Here is a 19917-nt window from a genome sequence, read left to right as displayed (position 1 = left end):
GACAGGTCATCGGAGATTAAGACCCCTAGGTACTTGCTGGATGGTGTTGTTTCCAGAGTCTGTCCATGGAGGCTGTAGGAAGTTGGCAGGATGGGCTTCTTCTTGTTCGGGGCAATGCGGATGACGGTGCACTTGCTGGGGTTGAACTCCATCTGCCATGTTGATTCCCACTGTTCGAGGCTGGATAGGTCCTGTTGGAGCTGCAGACTGTCCGCTGGAGAGGATATACGTTTGAAGAGTAGGGAGTCGTCTGCAAAGAGTTTGACGCTGCTGAACTGAACGGATTCAGGGAGGTCGTTGATGAAGGCTAAAAACAGGAGAGGACCCAGGACGGTCCCCTGCGGAACTCCGGACTGCACTCCGACTGGAGACGATAGGACGCCCTCCAAGGCCACCTGCTGTTGACGCTGACTGAGGAAGGCAGAGATCCACTTGAGGGTGTCGTTTCTCACTCCGTAGTAAGCCAGTTTCGTGAGCAGGCGGGCGTGGGGCACCTTGTCGAAGGCTTTGGAGAAGTCCAACAGGATGGCGTCGACCTGGGCTCCCTCTGCTAGCTGCCGGGCAATTTCATGGACTGTGACGATGAGCTGGGTTTCGCATGAGCGTTTACGCCGAAAGCCATGTTGACAGTTGGTAAGGATGGCATGGTGGTCAAAGTGCTTCATGATGGAGCTGTGCACCACGTGCTCGAGTATCTTGCAGGTGATGGAGATGAGCGAGACAGGGCGGTAGTTGGCTGCAAGGTGTCGTTCCCCTTTCTTGAAGATAGGCACCACCCAGGCCTGGCGCCAGTCAAGCGGGACCTCCCCAGTATCCAACGAGAGCTGGAACAGTCGAACAAGGATGGGCGCCAGTTGGTCAGCAGCCATCTTCAAGATGAAGGCTGGGATGGAGTCTGGTCCAGTTGCCTTGTCCGTCTTCAGGTTCCTCAGGAGCTTGCGGACACCACCTTCGTCAATGTGGATATCATCCATCACTGTTGAGGGCCAGTCAGGAAGTTTCAGTGTCTCAGCCCCGGTGGAGGCATTGCCGGCACTGTGACAAGCCCGGCCTCAACCACCTTGTAGTAAAAAGTCAGGCGGAGGTGTACTCGTCGTTCCTGGAGAGTCTGGAGGTTGTGGCGTGTCAGGAGGCCTGTAACAAAGCCAGGACGTCTTGATTGGTAGTCGTTGGCGATGAAACGTGCTGCAGTGCGCTGTAGGCTATGCGTTCCATCCTTGTCCTGCCCCTCTATCAGTCTCTCAATCTTGATACGATATTGGCTTGGTTTTGGCTAATAAGACGTTGTGTGACCGTCATGCATAGGGGGCGCATGCGAGGAGCATGGCGACGCTGTGTCGTGGAATAAACCAGAGTCAAGAGAAACTCCAATACCGTCTTTGTTGACATTATCCAGTGTGAGAGGTTTGTTACAGACATGCACTAACGTTACATGGTGTCAGATTCTTCATTAGTGTTTAAAACTGTATTCAAACTTGCGAAAGATGGTAGAAAACGCCGAGCAAGCTCAAAGGGAGCTTACTCGTGATAAACGGTTTTCGGGAGCGGGACTGAAACCGCCGGGGAGTTTAGATTTCCACACGGCGAAAGACAATTTGGAGTCCCAGTGGAAGAAGTGGAAAAGGCAGTGGGTGAACTATTCGATTGCGTCACGGTTGAGTGAAGAAAAGTCCGAGTTTCAAACGGCAGTGTTTCTCACTGTCGCAGGTGAGGATGCGGCAGAGTTGGTAGAGACATGGAAGTTTGACGATCCCACGCACAGGCATAACATTGAGAAAGTGTTGGAGAAGTTTGAGCAGTTCTGTGTAGTGCAGACGAATGAGACCTATGAGACTTACAAATTTAACCAGAGAGCTCAAAAGGAAGATGAGAGTGTCAACACGTATGTGACTGTGCTTCGTACTTTGGCAAAGAATTGTCGTTTCGGGCAGATGGAGGACCGTCTCATCAGGGACAGACTGGTGGCAGGCATCTGCAGTGATGAAATCAGAAGGAAACTTCTGGAGGAGAAGGATCTTGACCTGCAGAAGGCCATTGACATTGTGCGTTTGTATGATATCACATCAACACGAGCCAAGGACATGTCATCCACTGGGGAGGAAGTTCATAAAGTGTGTGATTTTTCAGGAAGAAAAGGTGTGACGACCAGAAAGGCACCAAAGGCAGGTGCAACACAGGTGGACTGTAAGTTTTGTGGGCGCAAGCATGCGCAGGTGAAAGAACAATGCCCGGCGTACAAGAAGACCTGTCGACGGTGTGGGGGTCCGAACCATTTTGCGACTGTCTGTTTGAAGACAGAAAAGAAACAAATGAACACTTGTCAATGTCATGATTGTGATGAGGTGTTGTGTGATGATGATGATGATAATGTTGACCTTGATGTGTTGCATGTGGGTGGAAGTGAGAATGCAGTGCATGCTAAAATGATGATCAACAAGGTTGAAGTTTCATTCCAGCTCGACAGTGGTGCAAGCACAAACTGCATGTCAACAAGCACATACACTAAGGTCACAGGGGACAAAACACTCAAGTCGCTTGACAGGTCAAACAAAAAGCTGCGCATGTATGATGAGCGGGAGGTAAGGCCACTGGGGGAAAAGATCATGAAGGTAACAAATCCAAAAAACAAACAAGTGTACAAGGTCAGATTCCAAGTAGTGCAAGGGGAATCCAAACCAATTTTGGGATTCAGAGCAGTGCAGGCAATGGAGCTGATTAAAGTGGTCACAGAAAACATTGCAGTGGTTGATCAGTCAGTTTTGGGGCAGTTTAATGACGTTTTTGAAGGGGAGCTAGGTGATCTTCAGGGTGTGTTACACATACAGACAGACAGCACAGTTCCACCTGTCAAACTACCATGCAGAAAATGGCCACTCGCAATTCGCGACAAAGTCAAAAAAGAGCTGGACAGGCTGCAAGCACTAGGGGTCATAACACCAGTACACAGTCCAACAGACTGGGTTAGTAGCGTTGTTGTTACCATGAAACCCAATGGGTCAGTACGTCTCTGCCTTGACCCAAAACCATTGAACAAAGCGCTCAAACGCAATGACTACCCCATGAAAACGATAGACGACGTACTTGGTGAGCTTCAGGGTGCGCGTTATTTCAGTCATTTTGACGCACGGAATGGGTTTTGGCATGTTCACCTGGATGAAGAGAGCAGTTTGCTCACTACGTTTGAGACGCCTGAAGGAAAATTTCGTTGGCTGCGCATGCCTTTCGGAATTTCAGTGGCGCCAGAAGAATTCCAACGTCGAATGGACGAGGCAGTTCAGGGTTTGCCCGGAGTTTTTGCCGTACATGATGACATCATTGTCTGGGGCAAGGGTGATACAGATGAAGAGGCCTCAGTTGATCATGATCGAAACGTCCAAAGTCTGTTGCAGCGTTGTCGCCGTGAGAAGAACGTCAAGCTGAACAAGCAGAAGGTTGAATTGAAGAAGACAGAGATATCGTACCTGGGTCATGTGATCTCGAAAGAGGGGTTGAAAGTTGATCCGAAGAAAGTTGATGCAATCAACTCATTTCGACAACCCGAGGACAAGGCTGATGTTCAGCGTCTGTTGGGTATGGTTGGCTATCTGCAAAAGTTTGCGCCGCAGTTGTCTGAGAAAGCCGCGCCATTGCGAGAACTAGTCAAAAAGAACGTCCTGTTCAGATGGAATGAGGACCACACCAAAGCACTTGACGAGATCAAAGCAATGCTGTCTGAACCACCAGTTCTCAGATATTTCAGTTCTGAGGGGAAGACGACTCTTCAGTGTGATGCTTCAGAGTTTGGTCTTGGTGCTTGCCTGATGACCGATGGTCAACCGGTACATTTTGCGTCACGAGCGTTGACTGAAACAGAACGACACTATGCGCAGATTGAAAAGGAGATGTTGGCGATAGTGTTTGGTTTGGAGCGTTTCGAACGCTATTGTTTTGGACGACAGGTGGAGGTCGAGTCAGACCACAAACCATTGATTCCGATACTGCCACCAGAAAACTCTGCTGAGCGCGCCGAAGCGGCTGCAACGCATGCACACAACACACACACACACATACTGACACGGTCTCTCCTTCTCCTTTTTGAATAAATGTTGGCAGTTTTTCATTCAAGTAGCCTACATTTCACAACAACATAACAACATGACACGCGCTTATCACGTCAAAGGGCTGTAACTGGTGGCCGATTGACCCTCTTTGTTACTTCCCTTCAAATTGAGCTCTTTGTTCTGAAAAGGCGCAAAGAGTTGAAGAAAGGGAAACAGCTGACGATTTACCTCATTCGAACCAAAATAGATCTCATGCTGAATTAATTTATTCAAGGCAAACACAATGCACTCAGTGCATGTGTGATCTGCAAACTTTTCTTTCAGGGCGTAAGTATTCAGCGAAACATTCTTCTGCGCTTTGTGTTGTCTCTGTGAGAACAATAACTTGAATAACGGCGAGTGAGATGTGACAAGTGAGTTCACGCGAAAAGAACAAAAGCGTTGTCTCGTGGGTTTGTTTACAAAACAGACTTTGTGCTCTTTCAGTTTCCTCTGTGTATGCGTGAGTACAAATACCCGCATATGCTCCTGTTGTTTAAAAGCAGCAGTAGCTCTTAAACGCTGCCCGAGCCTTCTAATGTTGGTGCATGTATTTTCATTCGTGAACGATGATGTCGGTGGTGCTGTTTTTGTCCTTCCAGCTTCAAAGCCCGTGAAGCTGGCATTTCAAAATTGTCATGGGCGCGTGACCAATGTAACTTGATACCGATGGTGCAAAAACTGTTACAGTGGAAGTTTTGGCTTTTGCACGCATGCAAGGCTATTACTACGTACTATATGATTATGATCAATAGGAAAAATTAGCAGTCAATACATTGTTTTAGTGCACAAGAATTAATTTATTATTTAGCCTACACCTTCTTCCTCTTCTTCGTTATTGGGCTGACACTCCCACGTTCACTTATGTTTTTGCACGAGTGGGTTTTTACGCGTATGACCGTTTTTACCCTGCGCCATTCAGGCAGTCATGCAGTTATAGCAACATCCCGGTTGTTTCAAAAAAATAAAAATAAAGTAAGCTTCTGGAAAGTAAATGCTATGAACAACATACACTGATACATACAGACAGAGAGAGAGAGAGAGAGAGAGAGAGAGAGAGAGAGAGAGAGAGAGAGAGAGAGAGAGAGAGAGAGAGAGAGAGAGAGAGAAACCACATCAGCAGCATCACCAAGAAAGCGAACTGCACTCTTGGCTTCCTACGCAGAAACCTCCGCCACTGCCCGGCAGCCTGCAGACGAAATGCCTACCTGGTCCTCGTCCGACCCCTCCTTGAGTACGGAGCAGTAGTCTGGGACCCGTACCAAGCGCAGGACATCGATAGGATGGAACGCATACAGCGCACAGCAGCACGTTTCATCGCCAACGACTACCGATCAAGACGTCCTGGCTTTGTTACGGGCCTCCTGACACGCCACAACCTCCCAACTCTCCAGGAACGTCGAGTAAACCTCCGCCTGACTTTCTACTACAAGGTGGTTGAGGGGCTGGTGCCGGCAATGCCTCCAGACAAATTCCTGACCCCTCAACGTGCTGGCCGCATGATTCGACCCAGAAGACAAACAGCAGACTACGTTGGTAGCAACCCCATAGACAATTACATAAAAAATAACAACAGGTGTTTCGCTGTACCACGCTGCAACACTGAACAATACAAGCAGTCGTTCTTCCCACGATCCACAATAGAGTGGAATCACCTGGACAACACAGTTGTCCACTCAGCCTCTATTGAGGCATTCAAGGCGGCGCTGACTACCAGCCGCCGATAAGCGACGTCGCTGCGCACACCCACCCGTCGCGCCAAAGCCAGCAATCTGGATGCTAGCGACGTAACCTACAGATACAGATACAGATACAGATAGGAGAGAGAGAGAGAGGTCTTATATGCAAACAGCCAACACTTGTGTAATAATAATGTGATTGTGTTGATAATGCATGCAGCAGTGATCGTGCATTGGGAATGTCATAGTGTGTTTTGCTTTAATATATATGTTTACTTGTGTATAGTTCCTCAATATGAGGTGGATTTGATTTGTAAAGAACTAACATAGTAATAAATGAGCCACAATTGATTTTGATTTTCAGAAGTTTTCGATAAGTGTAGGATCAAGGTTTTTGGGCTGTCAGTCTAGCATATTTATTTTTGATGTCCACAGGTACAAAATTATTTCAGTCATGTTTTGCCAGGTGCAATCAGATAATGCATGCACATTGGTCACTTGCTTGATGTTGTCATCATATGTGAATAGTTATAAATACAATGTACATGCACTAACATCATAATTTCCATATATATATCTATACATATAAATAAAAGAGAGTGTCTGTGTGTGTGTGTCTGTCTGTCTGTCTGTGGTCGCCATACCTCTGAGATGGCAAGAGGCAGGAACAAGATAGTGTGCACGTACACTCCCTAGGTGCCGCAGATGTGCACCTGGGTTTTAGTTTCTTGATTCATTGTTTCCTTTCTCAGATTATGGACCTCCCATTTATTGAATACAGCCTATATGGTGCAAGACCAGTTCAGTGCCTACTGTTCACCTGTAGCAAGCACATCATGCCAGTGATATTAGAGACTCGCTATTGCTCCTATGAGGGGAAGAAATGAAGAATGAAAAATTAACTGGACAGTTCCGGAAATTTCTAGAAGGTAAGGGAGATAACTCTTTTTTGTCTGTGGTCGCCATACCTCTGAGATGGCAAGAGGCAGGAACAAGATAGTGTGCACGTACACTCCCTAGGTGCCGCAGATGTGCACCTGGGTTTTAGTTTCTTGATTCATTGTTTCCTTTTTCAGATTATGGACCTCCCATTTATTGAATACAGCCTATATGGTGCAAGACCAGTTCAGTGCCTACTGTTCACCTGTAGCAAGCACATCATGCCAGTGATATTAGAGACTCGCTATTGCTCCTATGAGGGGAAGAAATGAAGAATGAAAAATTAACTGGACAGTTCCGGAAATTTCTAGAAGGTAAGGGAGATAACTCTTTTTTTGTATCCAAACAAAGGAGGTAAAGCTAATGATAATGGGATAGCGAGCGTCTTAAATTGCTACAGGGCTCCGCTTACTCCCGGGCGAAGCCGGGCTTAACTGCTAGTATATATATATATATTCTGATCTCAGGACATAGCTAGTTCAACCTGAGTATCTTTTGTGCACATGTGATTAGACGGGACATATTATTTCATTTCACACTTTTGCAGCTGTTACCTTTTCATTGAAAACAGCGTAAATTCAGCTCTGACATGGAATGTGAGAATACAACAGCTACAGCAGTTATTTTATTTGTTTTTGCATTGGCTGGTTGTCTCTTTCTGTGACCCCCAATCCCCCTTTTTAGCCTCCACCAATCTCCTTTTCTCTCTCTCTCTCTCTCTCTAGACTCTCTCTCTCTCTCTCTAGACTCTCTCTCTCTAGACTCTCTCTCTCTCTCTCTCTCTCTCTCTCTCTCTCCCTCCCCCTCTCTGGCCAATTGACACATGAAACAAATGTGACATGCTTATAAGTTTTATATATGTGTGCTTCTGTGTGAATGCATTTGTTCTGGAGTCTGGTTGCTTGTTTTATCAATTTTTATTTGCTTTATAGAATTATATAACCGAAATAGTTATAATACAACTGTACCTGATATATGTCTGCCTCAGCTTTGCTGCTTAATTACAGAAGCTATTAGTTCACACCTGATCACTTTGCAAATTATAGAAACTATGGTGTATTAGTTAACGCCTGACTGCTTTTCTGATTACAGAAGCTGCTAATTATCAACTGAACATGGCCTCACCTCCTCGTCAAGCCCCCATCATCCCCCTCGACCTGCTGCTGGGAGAAGGGGGGGACAACCTTGCTGACCAGGCCCCAAATTCCTCCTCCAACACGTCCTCTTCCCCACAATCTCCAGCGTCTTTGTCGCTTGCGCTAGAAAGTCCTGAAGGTGTGACTGTGTGTGTGATTGTAGTATAGTGTGTACAGTGGAATTTCACTTGTAAGACCTCCAAAAATCTGTCTTTAAAATGGAGTTCAATACAGAGGTTAACAAAATGTTTGGAAAACGAGGGCCTAAAAAGGACGGTGGAGGTCTTAAAAAGGCGGGGGGGGGGGGGGTCCACTGTATAATTGTCTGTGTGTGTTTGGTGATGCAACCGTTTATCTGTACACTATATATATATGTGCTTTAATTATTATGCTTAGTGTGGTTTTTGTTTTATTTAATGATTTCAACCAGATGTAGGAAATTTAACAACTCTGTGATTCTGATATATTGGGCTAAATTATTCATGTAGCTTTGTAACTGGCCAGCTTTGTGAATTGTTTGCAGTATTTATGTTTTGCCATGCATTATATGATTTGATCCCATCGACTATTTGTTTGAGCTTATCTGTACTATTTGTTTGATGTTGTTTCTGTCTCAGTGTGAATGTGTAAGCTTTTACCACAGCGTCAAGGCAAATTTCTGGTGTCACTGGGTCATGATAATATGTTCCGTATTTTGTGTTTTGTAAGGTATTGATTGTCATGGCAATGAGCGACAGGCCCTGGTGGAGCAGGCCAAGTTCTACAACAATCCTCTGCTGAGCGACGTAACCCTGGTGGTGGGGAATGAGCGATACTTTGCTCACAAGCTGGTGTTGGTGCGAGCAAGCGATGTCTTTGAGCGCATGTTCAGCTCCGAGTGGGACACCGCCAGCATGGAGAGCAAGGTGAGAAAGACTGAGAGGCTGAAGTGATGTTGTTCAGATTTATCCATACAGTAAAACCCTCTCCTTTTAAAGCCTCACCCTTCCCCCGCCCCTCTTCTCCCCCCTCCCCCCTGACAAATGTTTTACAGGCATGGGATTTCTCCTCGGATCAGATGATTTCCGAGAAAAGCTACACATTTCCAAGAAAAAAAAATCCTCTTTCAAGAAAAAAAAATCGAGGCAAAACAATCGGCCTAGTATGCAGGGCTAACACCTTTCGGGTTCTTGCCGGAAATCCGGTTTTTGAACATTTTTAAACCGGAAAATCCTGTTTCTTGCAGTAAAACTTTAAAAATATTTTTTTTTAGTTTGGATGGCTGAAGGAGGCAAAATGTGTATTGTTTTCAGGGGTGGGACTTATACGCGGATTTTCACGCACACAACTTTCGAATTCTGCTGGAGTAATCTATTTTTCCGCGTTCCATTTCATCACAGTATCTATAACTTGTTAACTGAATGATATGTAGAGAAGTGAAGATGGAACAGAACACTGGAGGCTTGAGAGTTAAATTGTGCTGACTGAAAACTCCGTAATAACTAATAGTCATTTTGAGCTTCAATGCATTGAATCATACTATTGCCAGTATTGGATTACGGATACATAGTTCATTACGTAAGTATGCACCATTACAATGTTACCATTGTTTTGTGAAAGTGTGTTTTTCGTTTGGTTTTTTTTTTTGGGGGGGGGGGGGGGGGGGGAGAGTAAGGAGAATGCCTTATTTACCTGATCCAAACGAGTTGAATTTAGTCTCAGAAGGCACCAGATTGCACAGATTTTAATGTACCATTTAAAAAAAATTCCCCGAACCCCCCTAGAAAAAAGGAATTTCCTCTTTTTTCATCACAAGAGAGTTCCACCCCTGTATTTTATAATTTACTAACATACATTTTGGTACAAGGAGAGGCTGTTCTTTGCCTTTACAAGAAAAAAACAAAAGCCTCAGATTCTGGGGGGGCAATGCCCCCCAAACCCCCTACCTGACCGTTGGCCCTGCCGCCGTGGACGGCCTTTCAAGTTTTTCACTTTTTTTGCCCTGAACATGACCAATGTCGTCCATAAAATTGTCCCCTCTTTTAGTGAGTCACTTTTGCAAACAAAGAGCAAGTGTGTCCAAATAATATTAATTCAGTTAAAGGATTAAAATGATTGTTGGTTACTGGTAATACAAAACATGTATTAAATTTGGTCAGGTTTTTTTGGTGTGTAAAGTTCATGAAACATTCTCTCAGAATGTGCCAGATAGCACAGATTTTAAACTAGTTTACAGAAACATTCTGGGGAACCCCCCTAGTTTTCCAAGATTTTTCTTTCAATCAATTCCCATACCTGGTTTTAAGATTAACATTTCCCAGTTCAAGAAATTGGAACAGATTTTCACTTAAGTGTTTGTTATTCATGTTGCTTTTAGCTCACTAATTTTTCCTAAATCTACTCCAACAACCAAAAATGTCCATCTTGATTGTGTCTCTTTTGTCCAAACAGGACGTGAACCTAGTGGAAGAGAGCGTTTGTGCCCGAGTGTTCCCTCGCTTCCTGCGCTTTCTGTACGGCTGCCACGTCAAGCTCAACATGGACACCACGCTACCGGTTCTCATTCTGGCTGACAAGTACAATGTCACCGACCTCCGAAACGTCTGCATCGACTTTGCTCGCTCTTTCATCATCCCCAAGCTGCAGCTTAAGGACGTGTTCCACGTGTGGTTCCAGTACGCCACCAAGTGCTTCCACGATGGCCTTGTTCTCTCCTGCGTATCTGCTCTAGCCTGTCAGATGGACGAGCTGATGAGTTCGGCAGAGTGGAACGACGAGTGGGTGAACCTTGACCGCGACCAGCTGGTGGAGTTCCTGAGGTCGTCCAGCCTGAGGGTCAAGGATGAGTACGAGCTGTGGCTGGCCGTCACGCGCTGGCTGCAGTGTCCATCACACCCGGAGCGGCAAGAGAACCTGGAGACGCACCTGAGCGATATACTGGAGTACATTCGCTTCCCAATGATGACAGCGGAGCAGCTGTGTCAGCTGGAGTCCTCTCCCTTGGTGGAGAACTACCCAGACCTCTTCCAGCGGCACATCATGCAGGCCTACAAGTTCCTGGCCCTCCCTCTCACCGTGCGTGCCAAGAACAAGGACTTCACCCAGTCCAACTTCCTGCTACGCAACTACAGCGATCTGCGCTGGGACAAGCGCTTCGTGGTCCAACGTTTTTCAGCCTATCCTAAAGGCGCGGAGGTCAGCTTCCGATTCTCCACACGAGCCTCTGCCTACCCGGCCCAGACGTGGGAGTGGGAGCTGAAGGTCCACCCCAAGGGGTTCTCCTCCACCAGTGATGATTTCCGCATCCTGCTCTACTCCAACCTCATCCTGGACCAGCCTCGCCCCGTGGAGTATTATCTCTCCATCATCAACAATCACCAGATCCTCAAGTCTGTGTGCGGACGCAAGACCTTCTCCAAGACGCGGTACACCACAGACACTGAGATGGACAAGAAGATCACTGTAGCGGAACTCATGGAGCCGGGGTCGCCCTTCGTCGTGGATGATTCGCTCATCCTGCAGATCACTCTAAGACCAGCAGAATGATGATTTTAGATTTAAAAAAATTGTATTTGTACATTCTAAGGCGGATTTGTTGGTGTTTATTCACTTCAAGACCATTTGACATATATATTTGTCATTGTAGTTCACTTAAGGACCAGCGGATTGATTTGTACAAACATATTTGTTTACTTGAAGATCTGCAAACCCCTTTTTTTCCAATGTTACTCACTTTAAAACAAGCAAAGTTATTTGTTTATATTTGGTTTACTTTTTAGACCAGAAGACATATTTTTGACATAGTTATTCACTTTATGACCAATAAGTTGATTTTTTTAAACTTTGAGACCAGCAGATTAATATGTTTTTGTTGAGTTTAGTTCTTCTTGCATGTCTCTGGGTTGTGTTGTTGACTTTACAGATTATTTGTTTGTATTTATTTCAATCTGAAGGCACTTTTTTAAGTGTCTTTTTAGGTGTGGGATCGGTGAATTGAAAGAGTCGTTTTTCATTTTTGCTCTTGATGGACATTTCCTGTTTTTACCTTTCCTTGACAATGGCGTGAGACGATTTTGTTGGTGTATGTGAGGACCGTTTACACCTATTTAGGAATGTGCTGTGTCTTTTGCCATTGAGGCAGCACATAAGAGGAATAATGTGACACTCCCCCCCCCTCCCCCCCCCCCTCGCCTTTTTAAAACCATTTAATCTGTTATGTACCTCTCTTGTGAGACCTGATTTTCTTGGTCTTAGAAGTGAGTAGAATGAGTCTCCACTGCAGTGGCCTGTGATGTAATTTATTTTGTGTCTGGCTTAGTTGTCTCCATTTTCACACAATACATATACACTCTTCTGTTGTATCGTTTGTGTTGTATGATGAAAATGCACTAATTCTTAGTTTGTTTGACTAACGTCAAACGGTACTGTTTTTCTAGATCTGCGGGCCTTGTCTTGGTTCAGTTTGCTCTGACTTTGTGTGATCCTTTAACTGTCTCTATTTTTTGCAATATGGGTTTGTTTGCGTTGTCTCCAGTTGTCTCCCCCCCCCCCCGCGGGTTAGGGGAAAGAATTTACCCGATGCTCCCCAGCATGTCGTAAGAGGCGACTAACGGATTCTGTTTCTCCTTTTACCCTTGTTAAGTATTTCTTGTATAGAATATAGTCAATTTTTGTAAAGATTTTAGTCAAGCAGTATGTAAGAAATGTTAAGTCCTTTGTACTGGAAACTTGCATTCTCCCAGTAAGGTAATACATTGTACTACGTTACAAGCCCCTGGAGCAAATTTTTGATTAGTGCTTTTGTGAACAAGAAACAATTAACAAGTGGCTCTATCCCATCTCCCCCCTTTCCCCGTCGCGATATAACCTTCGTGGTTGAAAACGACGTTAAACACCAAATAAAGAAAGAAAGTCTCCAGTTGTCACATGGTAATAGCAGTTGAACTCTGTGCATTTTTTTTGTAATTGTTCAGTTCATTTTTGAAGTGTAGGTGCATTTTTCCTATCAACTTGAATGATATAGCTGGTTTTGTCTTTATTAAAAAAAATTGAGGAAGGCAAAAACAACTACGGAGAAATTGATTCAGTAATATCAGCAGTTCAGTGTGTTCTCCTTGTACGTGTAGGAGAAATTTTATATATATATGGATATTGTTTTGTTAAGTGCAAAGATGGTAGATGGTGATACTAAATGTGTTTTCTATTTTCATGGTTCTCTCTCTCTCTCTCTCTCTCTCTCTCTCTCTCTCTCTCTCTCTCTCTCTCTCTCTCTCTCTCTCTATCTATCTCTCTCTCTCTCTCTCCTTATTTCATGGTAACTTATCTCTTTGTTTGGTGTTACTGACTAGTCACTGTGTTATGAAGTTTTTATTTTATATATTCCAGAAATTGTGTTTCCTGACTGTCAGTTTTTTGTATATATACTTTGCTTGTGTTTTAGCTCTTCCTGATAATTTTTAAAAGTTTTACCTGATCTAGTCATATATGTCCCCAGTTGTGAAGCATTATGAAACTTCAGTCGAAAATGTGAATGAGGCACGTAGACGATCACAGGGTTGAACAAAAATGGTTGTGAGCATTTTTGTGTAAGTTTGGAATGCATTGATTTTACTAATGATGGTTTTACTGTTGTTAATTAGTTCCCCCCGTTGGAATTTCAGATAGTTCCTTTGAAGCTGTAGTATAAGACAGAAAATGAAGCATTATAAAACAGAAAATGAAAATTGTGTCTTGGCTGTCTTGGGAAACAAAAGTCTCTGCAGCATTTCTTTTTCCTTCATGTATTTTTGTACATCTGATAATTATTCTAGGATAGTTTTTTGAAAGGCTTGTTACTGTGTGGTTACAGAGTGATTAAGTTGACTAAGGAATTAATGCACACATACAAGAGTTATGCACCATCTCTGTCAGTGTTGCATTGTATTCATGTGACTTGAAGTACGTACCACAGAGCTGTGACATTTGGCAGAAAAATTGCATAGAAGTCTTGTACAGTGTAGTGCTACAATGTACTGAAGAAAAATAGATTCTGGTGACTGTATTTTGAATCTTAATTGCATAAAAAATGAAGGTCATTTCAACTGCAAGGGAAGGGGATGCGCCTTGATTTATTCTTCCCCAAAGAAAGATGTTTACTTTATATGACTTTTATGTGCAGTAGGACTGTAACTTTGTAAGTCTACATTTTGTTATTGTTACTGCTACAGCACATTTAAAACAATAAAAACTTTTGTGGGATACAGGGTGTATATAGGAGTCTCTTGCATTTTTGTTGATCTTCTAATGATGATCACAAGTTTCCGCATGAGTTCACTGTTCAGGTACATTGGAACATCCTTATAAGTCCCCCCAATATAAAGATCTCACCTCTTTGAAAACCCTTGTTTTTCAGATCTTCTGTTCATAATGTCTGTAAATTAACCTCCATAGTAAGACCTTTTTAAGACCTGATTTTCTCAGATTTGTGGAGGTCTTTAAATGGAGGTCCCACTGTACAATGCAAGACAATACAATCACTTTTTGTTATATCAGAGAGAAATTCAGTTACCTCCAGTTTGTATCTCTGAAAACCAGATGAGATATTCAATTATCTTTGTTTATTGCTCTTAACTTTTATCCCATTAGTAAATGTTTAACATTCTGTTGTCCCGCAGTGGGGCACTGCGGTTATGAAATTAAAGGCCCCTCCTGTTTTTGGAACCGCAGGAGCTTTCTAGTTTGCTGTTAGGTAGATTTTTGGTTCCTCTTTCCTGTCATGCTCTCTTTTTCTTCATGAATTCTTTTCTTTTTTCTGCCTTCTTGCTCATTCACCTGTATTTTTTTCCAAAAATCTCTTCTCTTGCCGCTTGTCTCGCGATTCATGTATAGTTTAATCTGTTAGTGTTCTGATGTAAGTCCAACAGTAGATAGGTTAAGCCTATTTTAACATACTGGAAACTGGTAATCTTCCAGTAGGTATTAATTTAGTTTTACTAAAGCCTGCTGGGACACAAGTAATGGGTTAGTGCATTTGTAAACAGGAATCGCTTGACAAGTGGCCCCCTTCCCCCCCTTCCTCGTCCTGATATGGCTCTGCGTAGTCGGCTGGACGTTAAGAAACAAATAAACAAACAAACAAACAAACAAACATTCTGTTGGATGAGAACCGCTTCAAAACCTGATTTTTAACAACATGTATTATATTTTGTTTGAATTGAAAACAAGTTTGGACGTATAGAAGACTTGTTCCACATTTTTATTTTTTATCTCCGTGTTCTTTTTCCTTTTTGGGCTGTGTGTCAATTTGTGCAAAATACATGACGTAACTGTTTTGGTGAAAATTACAACTGGTTATCATTGTCTGTGATGCTGTTGGGGATAATTTGGAGGCGGTATTGTCTTGCGTAATCAATTTATAAGTGGCTCAACTTTGGTGTGGTCAGTTGCACGTCTTGGTAACTTGTGCACATTAAATTTATCATATGATATACTTTTTGTGTGTAAATAGAAGTTAGAACGATTGCAAGATGTAACGGACATGAACGTGAAGTTATGTTTAATAACAGGCTTGATGGGAAACTTACGCCAGGGAAATATATCTCAGAACAGTGGAAGTGTCATATCATTATTGAGAGAAATGCAGTAAAACGTACAGTCATATATTTGAAATCTGTGCATAATTGATATTATTTATAGATGGAAAAGCAAACCCCTTTGCAATTTTGTGTGTGTCTATGTGTGGTTTTGCTTTCATTTGCACAGTTCAGATTGAGGAAACTGTCTCTGTTTTTCGCATTTTATATTGTTCTTCAGATATCAGTACTGTGCATGTATATGTGGAAAGACCTCTTTGTGAATAAAACAGCAATATTTATCAGGTTCTGTCATTTGTAATAATTAAAGATAGAGGCATGTTTTCTTTTCAGACAAATTTTAAAGCAGCAAGAATAAAATTCAATATCTTCAAAATTATGACATGGCACAGTTCATGAATTTTTTGAATTTTTTTGATCAAACACATGCAATGTTTGATCTTTTCGGCTGAATCTGGTACTCTAGTAATCAACCAAAAGCATGAAATTTGACCATGATAATACAACTTCTGTAGCTGTATTCAGTATCTTCAACAGCTTAATTATGTTTTTTATATGTGAAAATACATCTGAATTAATTATATGTTACAGTTGCTTCAAGTGCACAGATCTGACAAAGTAAACAGTGTTTTTTTAACACTGTTCTGCTAATTAATTCTGCTTACAAATTGTGCTGAAAGTTGCTAATTACTGTGATGGAGCTAATCAATATAGTCATTTTAATGAAATTGTAGCAGATCATTTTTTTTGCCAAAATGTTGTTCAAAATCTGCCAAAATATCCCTCCCAAATTTAAATACATGTAATATCTTTGATTTAAAGAAAAGAGGTTGCACTCTTATAATGTTGGACCTGACTTATTTCTTCTTGAAATAAACACATCAACTCATTTTGCTTGACAAACATGCTATTTGTTATAAAGCTGCATATCTTGCTTTGTACAGCTGATGTAGTCATGATGTGCATGAATTCATCTGTCTCGTGTGCACACTCACATGCACATCCATAAACAGTATATACATCTTAGGAATTAAGCTCTAATTAATCTACAAGCACATTGACACAAATGCCATTTGTTCAAGTGATATTAAACTGTTTTGGTTGGGAAACTTCAGAATTTATGGCAAAGTATTTATAAGCCCACTCTTAATTGTGCTATTTTATGGGTTTAAAGGGTGTGTTGCATTTTTGGATTTAAGTCATATTTTTGGTAATGAGTGCATGTGTATAATAAGCATTCTCTTTGCTGCAGAATGCCTGGTCATTTTCTGTATAGTCAGTCAATAGTTTGAACTGTGTGGGAGGTTTCACAGGGTGATCAAGTTACTTTATGAACACAGGCTAAGATGATTATGAACTTATTAAATTCAACTCAGTCATGCTGTGTAATAAATTGCCACAACTTTTGTTTTCAGTGGTAATTGTTTTAGTTTTTTTATTCACAGATTTGCGTTATGAATATTCAAATAGTACATGTACTGCTTAAATTACTGTCTCTCATCTTTGAAACTTCGAGCAAGACTTCATGATCTTTGCATTGTTTCTTTGTCTTATCTATTGCATAAAGTCCTTCCACTTCCCCCTAAATAGAGATGAACAATATTTTATACATGTATTCTTAGTTGCAGTTGTGCAAAAATGTGATGTGTTCTCATTTGTTTACAAAGATTAATAAACACCTGATCATTTTCGTCAGAATTTGTTCATTGTAAACCTTCCATAAATACTTTATTTTTATTTTTATGTTTAACTGGGACAGACTTTCTTCCCACAGCAGGTTTTAATAGTTTTGAGATGCAATGTTGAACATTTCTGCCAGCATTCAATACATTTTATTTTGCTGTCCTAAACAGACTCAGTTTTGTGTGTTGATTAGCATTTCTGTTTGAAAAGGGGTACATTGTACTGATTGCATTTTTTTTCATTCTTTTCACAATCATCACCCTGCTTGAAATCCAAAAATTATGTTTCTTCTCATTAGTAGTTGGGTTGAAAGTACATACAAATCTGCAAAACAGGGTTGTGCAAAATATTTGTTCCCACTATTTTTTGTCTGCTTTATGATTGCTCTAGTCCTGCAGATTATTTATTTCAGTGGGAGCAAGCATATCACCATCAAATATGTTTAAGGTAATCATGTGGTAGTTGTTGAATTGTTGAATGTAAATAAAAAAGCTGAAAAACGAACCAACTTGTTTGTCTTTTCATTCTTGGTGTTTTAAGGTCTTCTTTACAGAAGGAACAAGCTCGGTGGCTGCATACAAATAGGACTTTATTTTTCATAAACTGCAAGTGAAGGAAACAATCATGTGGAAGCATGCTAACAAACAAGTACAAAAGTGTATCATTGATTATATATCATATGTGTAAATTAGACTGCAGCTGGCTACATACATCTTAATATTATATGCCGCATATTACCACAGTCACTGTAACATACTCAGCTTAAGGGTAATTAGTAACATCCTTCTTATTTATCTAAACCATCTTGTGCTTAAATCACCACAGATCTGCCCATCATTTTACATGGAATAAATAGTTTGTTGAAAAAATGAAATATCACTTGCATAATATACATATATATATGAATAAAAACAAACAAGAAAGGTAAGTTATTGACAAAACAAAAGTTACGTTCACAAATATATCGACCCAGCGGTCTTTTAAGTGCACAGACAAACACTAATTACACAACACTTATCTTTTTTTGTATGGTTTTCACTGCTACAAAAATTGATAAAATGACCAGCAGACATACAGCAACAATAATGAAAGAAGGCGTGTAATGGGATATCAAAACATTTAGTCAATCTGTCAACCTGAAACTAAGAGATCAACACTGAAAACCTGGGATCAGTCACCACAGAGACTTGTAATTATTTGTAAAGGCTTGGCTAGCCAAAACCTCAAGACTGAGACGGGTCCCCGATCTCCAACTCATTTTCTTTAGTTTTTAGCACTTTTTCAGAGTAAACATGACAAATCTTTATATGTTTTGAAATCAGGAAATGATAAAAAGTACTGTGTAGATAACTGAAAAAACGGTACATCAGTGGTTGGATCAGCAGGAACCCCCCTTCAAAAAAGAAAGACAACAAAAGTTTAAAAAAACTAAAGCAAACAAGCAAAAAATATATATAATACAATACATGCATAATTTGGGAAAATCAGAGCAATAAGCCATTGCAAGAAATTGTCAAAAAAAGTTTCTGTTAATTATATACAATTTTATTTTTTTAAACTTCACGTCGTATCCAATTTAGTTCCAACAATCATTTTATTATGTAACCTTTGCGTGTGAACAGAGGTGTTTTTTTAACATTTAGTCAAGTTTTGACTAAATGTTTTAACATAGAGGAGGAATCGAGACGAGGGTCGTGGTGTATGTGTGTGTCTGTGTCTGTGCGTGTGTGTGTGTAGAGCGCGCGAATCAGACTAAACTACTGGACCGATCTTTCTGAAATTTGACATGAGAGTTCCTGGGTATGAAATCCCCAGACGTTTTTTTCATTTTTTCGATAAATGTCTTTTATGACGTCATATCCGGCTTTTTGTAAAAGTTGAGGCGGCACTGTCACACCTTCATTTTTCAATCAAATTGATTGAAATTTTGGCCAAGCAATCTTCGACGAAGGTTGGACTTCGGTATTGCATTTCAGCATGGAGGCTTAAAAATTAATTAATGACTTTGGTCATTAAAAATCTGAAAATTGTAATTAAAATTATTTTTTTATAAAACAATCCAAAATTACTTTTATTTTATTCTTCATCATGTTCTGATTCCAAAAACATATACATATGTTATATTCGGATTAAAAACAAGCTCTGAAAATTAAAAATATAAAAATTATGATTAAAAATAAATTTCCGAAATCGTTTTAAAAACAATTTAATTTTATTCCTTGTCGGTTCCTGATTCCAAAAACATATAGATATGATATGTTTGGATTAAAAACACGCTCAGAACAAGCGGTGGACAGATGATGCTACAAGTGTACGGTCTTGCGGAAAAAAATGCAGTGCGTTCAGTTTCATTCTGTGAGTTCGACTGAGACTGTTGTATTTTCGCCTTACGCGACTTGTTTTTCTTGTTTGTTTAGTATGTTTTCATTGCATTAGGCCAAAAAAAAAAATAGGTCTGTTTACGGTAACATAGGCCAAAAAAATTGGGTCGGTAGGTCGGGATTTTTTTTGTTGTTTGGTTTCTTTTTCCCAAAAAACCCATATTTTTACGTTATTTTGCCAAAAAAACAAGATTTTTTTTTTCCAAATGCCAAAAAAAAGTCTAGGGTCGCGCGAAAAAACTAGGGTCGGTCGGGTTACCGTAAACAGACCTATTTTTTTTTTTGGCCTTATCAGTACCTATCCTTAAAAATTGTGCTTGCAAGTAGAACTTATTTTGCTCGGTGATCCGAGTTTTAAAGGTTCTGTTCACATATTATGATAAAACCGATGTTAACAAATCACAGTGAAGTTGTTTTTTTAAATTGTTTTGTTATTGAAGGTGGTGGGGGTACATTTGTGGTTGGATAGG

At 41.2% G+C, this 19917-nt stretch overlaps 1 protein-coding gene across 2 annotated transcripts; it reads left to right on the top strand.

Annotated features, from left to right (window-relative positions):
- Positions 1–4247: 4247 nt before the first annotated feature.
- LOC138953917 (BTB/POZ domain-containing protein 19-like) lies at positions 4248–11992 on the top strand. 2 transcript variants are annotated; one of them, XM_070325902.1, is made up of 5 exons: positions 4248–4367; positions 6511–7011; positions 7790–7972; positions 8542–8738; positions 10264–11992. In XM_070325902.1, exons 2-5 carry the CDS (start codon positions 6966–6968, stop codon positions 11356–11358), a joined length of 1521 nt encoding a protein of 506 aa, XP_070182003.1. In that variant the 5' UTR covers positions 4248–4367; positions 6511–6965; the 3' UTR covers positions 11359–11992. The 2 variants fall into 2 exon arrangements, with proteins under 2 accessions (XP_070182003.1, XP_070182004.1); XM_070325903.1 differs by lacking the exon at positions 6511–7011 and having other exon boundaries at positions 4254–4367.
- Positions 11993–19917: the final 7925 nt, after the last annotated feature.

The sequence above is a fragment of the Littorina saxatilis genome, linkage group LG17, assembly GCF_037325665.1.
Source record: "Littorina saxatilis isolate snail1 linkage group LG17, US_GU_Lsax_2.0, whole genome shotgun sequence".
Classification (NCBI taxonomy): Eukaryota; Metazoa; Mollusca; class Gastropoda; order Littorinimorpha; family Littorinidae; genus Littorina; species Littorina saxatilis.
Note: the sequence above shows the minus strand (reverse complement) of the source record. Positions and strands in the feature narration are given on the sequence as shown.

Bases quoted from the DNA above. Each gene is read 5' to 3' on its own strand.
- LOC138953917 (XM_070325902.1), top strand. From the start codon at position 6,966: ATGAAGAATGAAAAATTAACTGGACAGTTCCGGAAATTTCTAGAAG. The intron at 7,012-7,789 runs GTAAGGGAGATA...TTCTGATTACAG, and splicing joins GTTCCGGAAATTTCTAGAAG to AAGCTGCTAATTATCAACTG. The intron at 8,739-10,263 runs GTGAGAAAGACT...TTGTCCAAACAG, and splicing joins CCGCCAGCATGGAGAGCAAG to GACGTGAACCTAGTGGAAGA.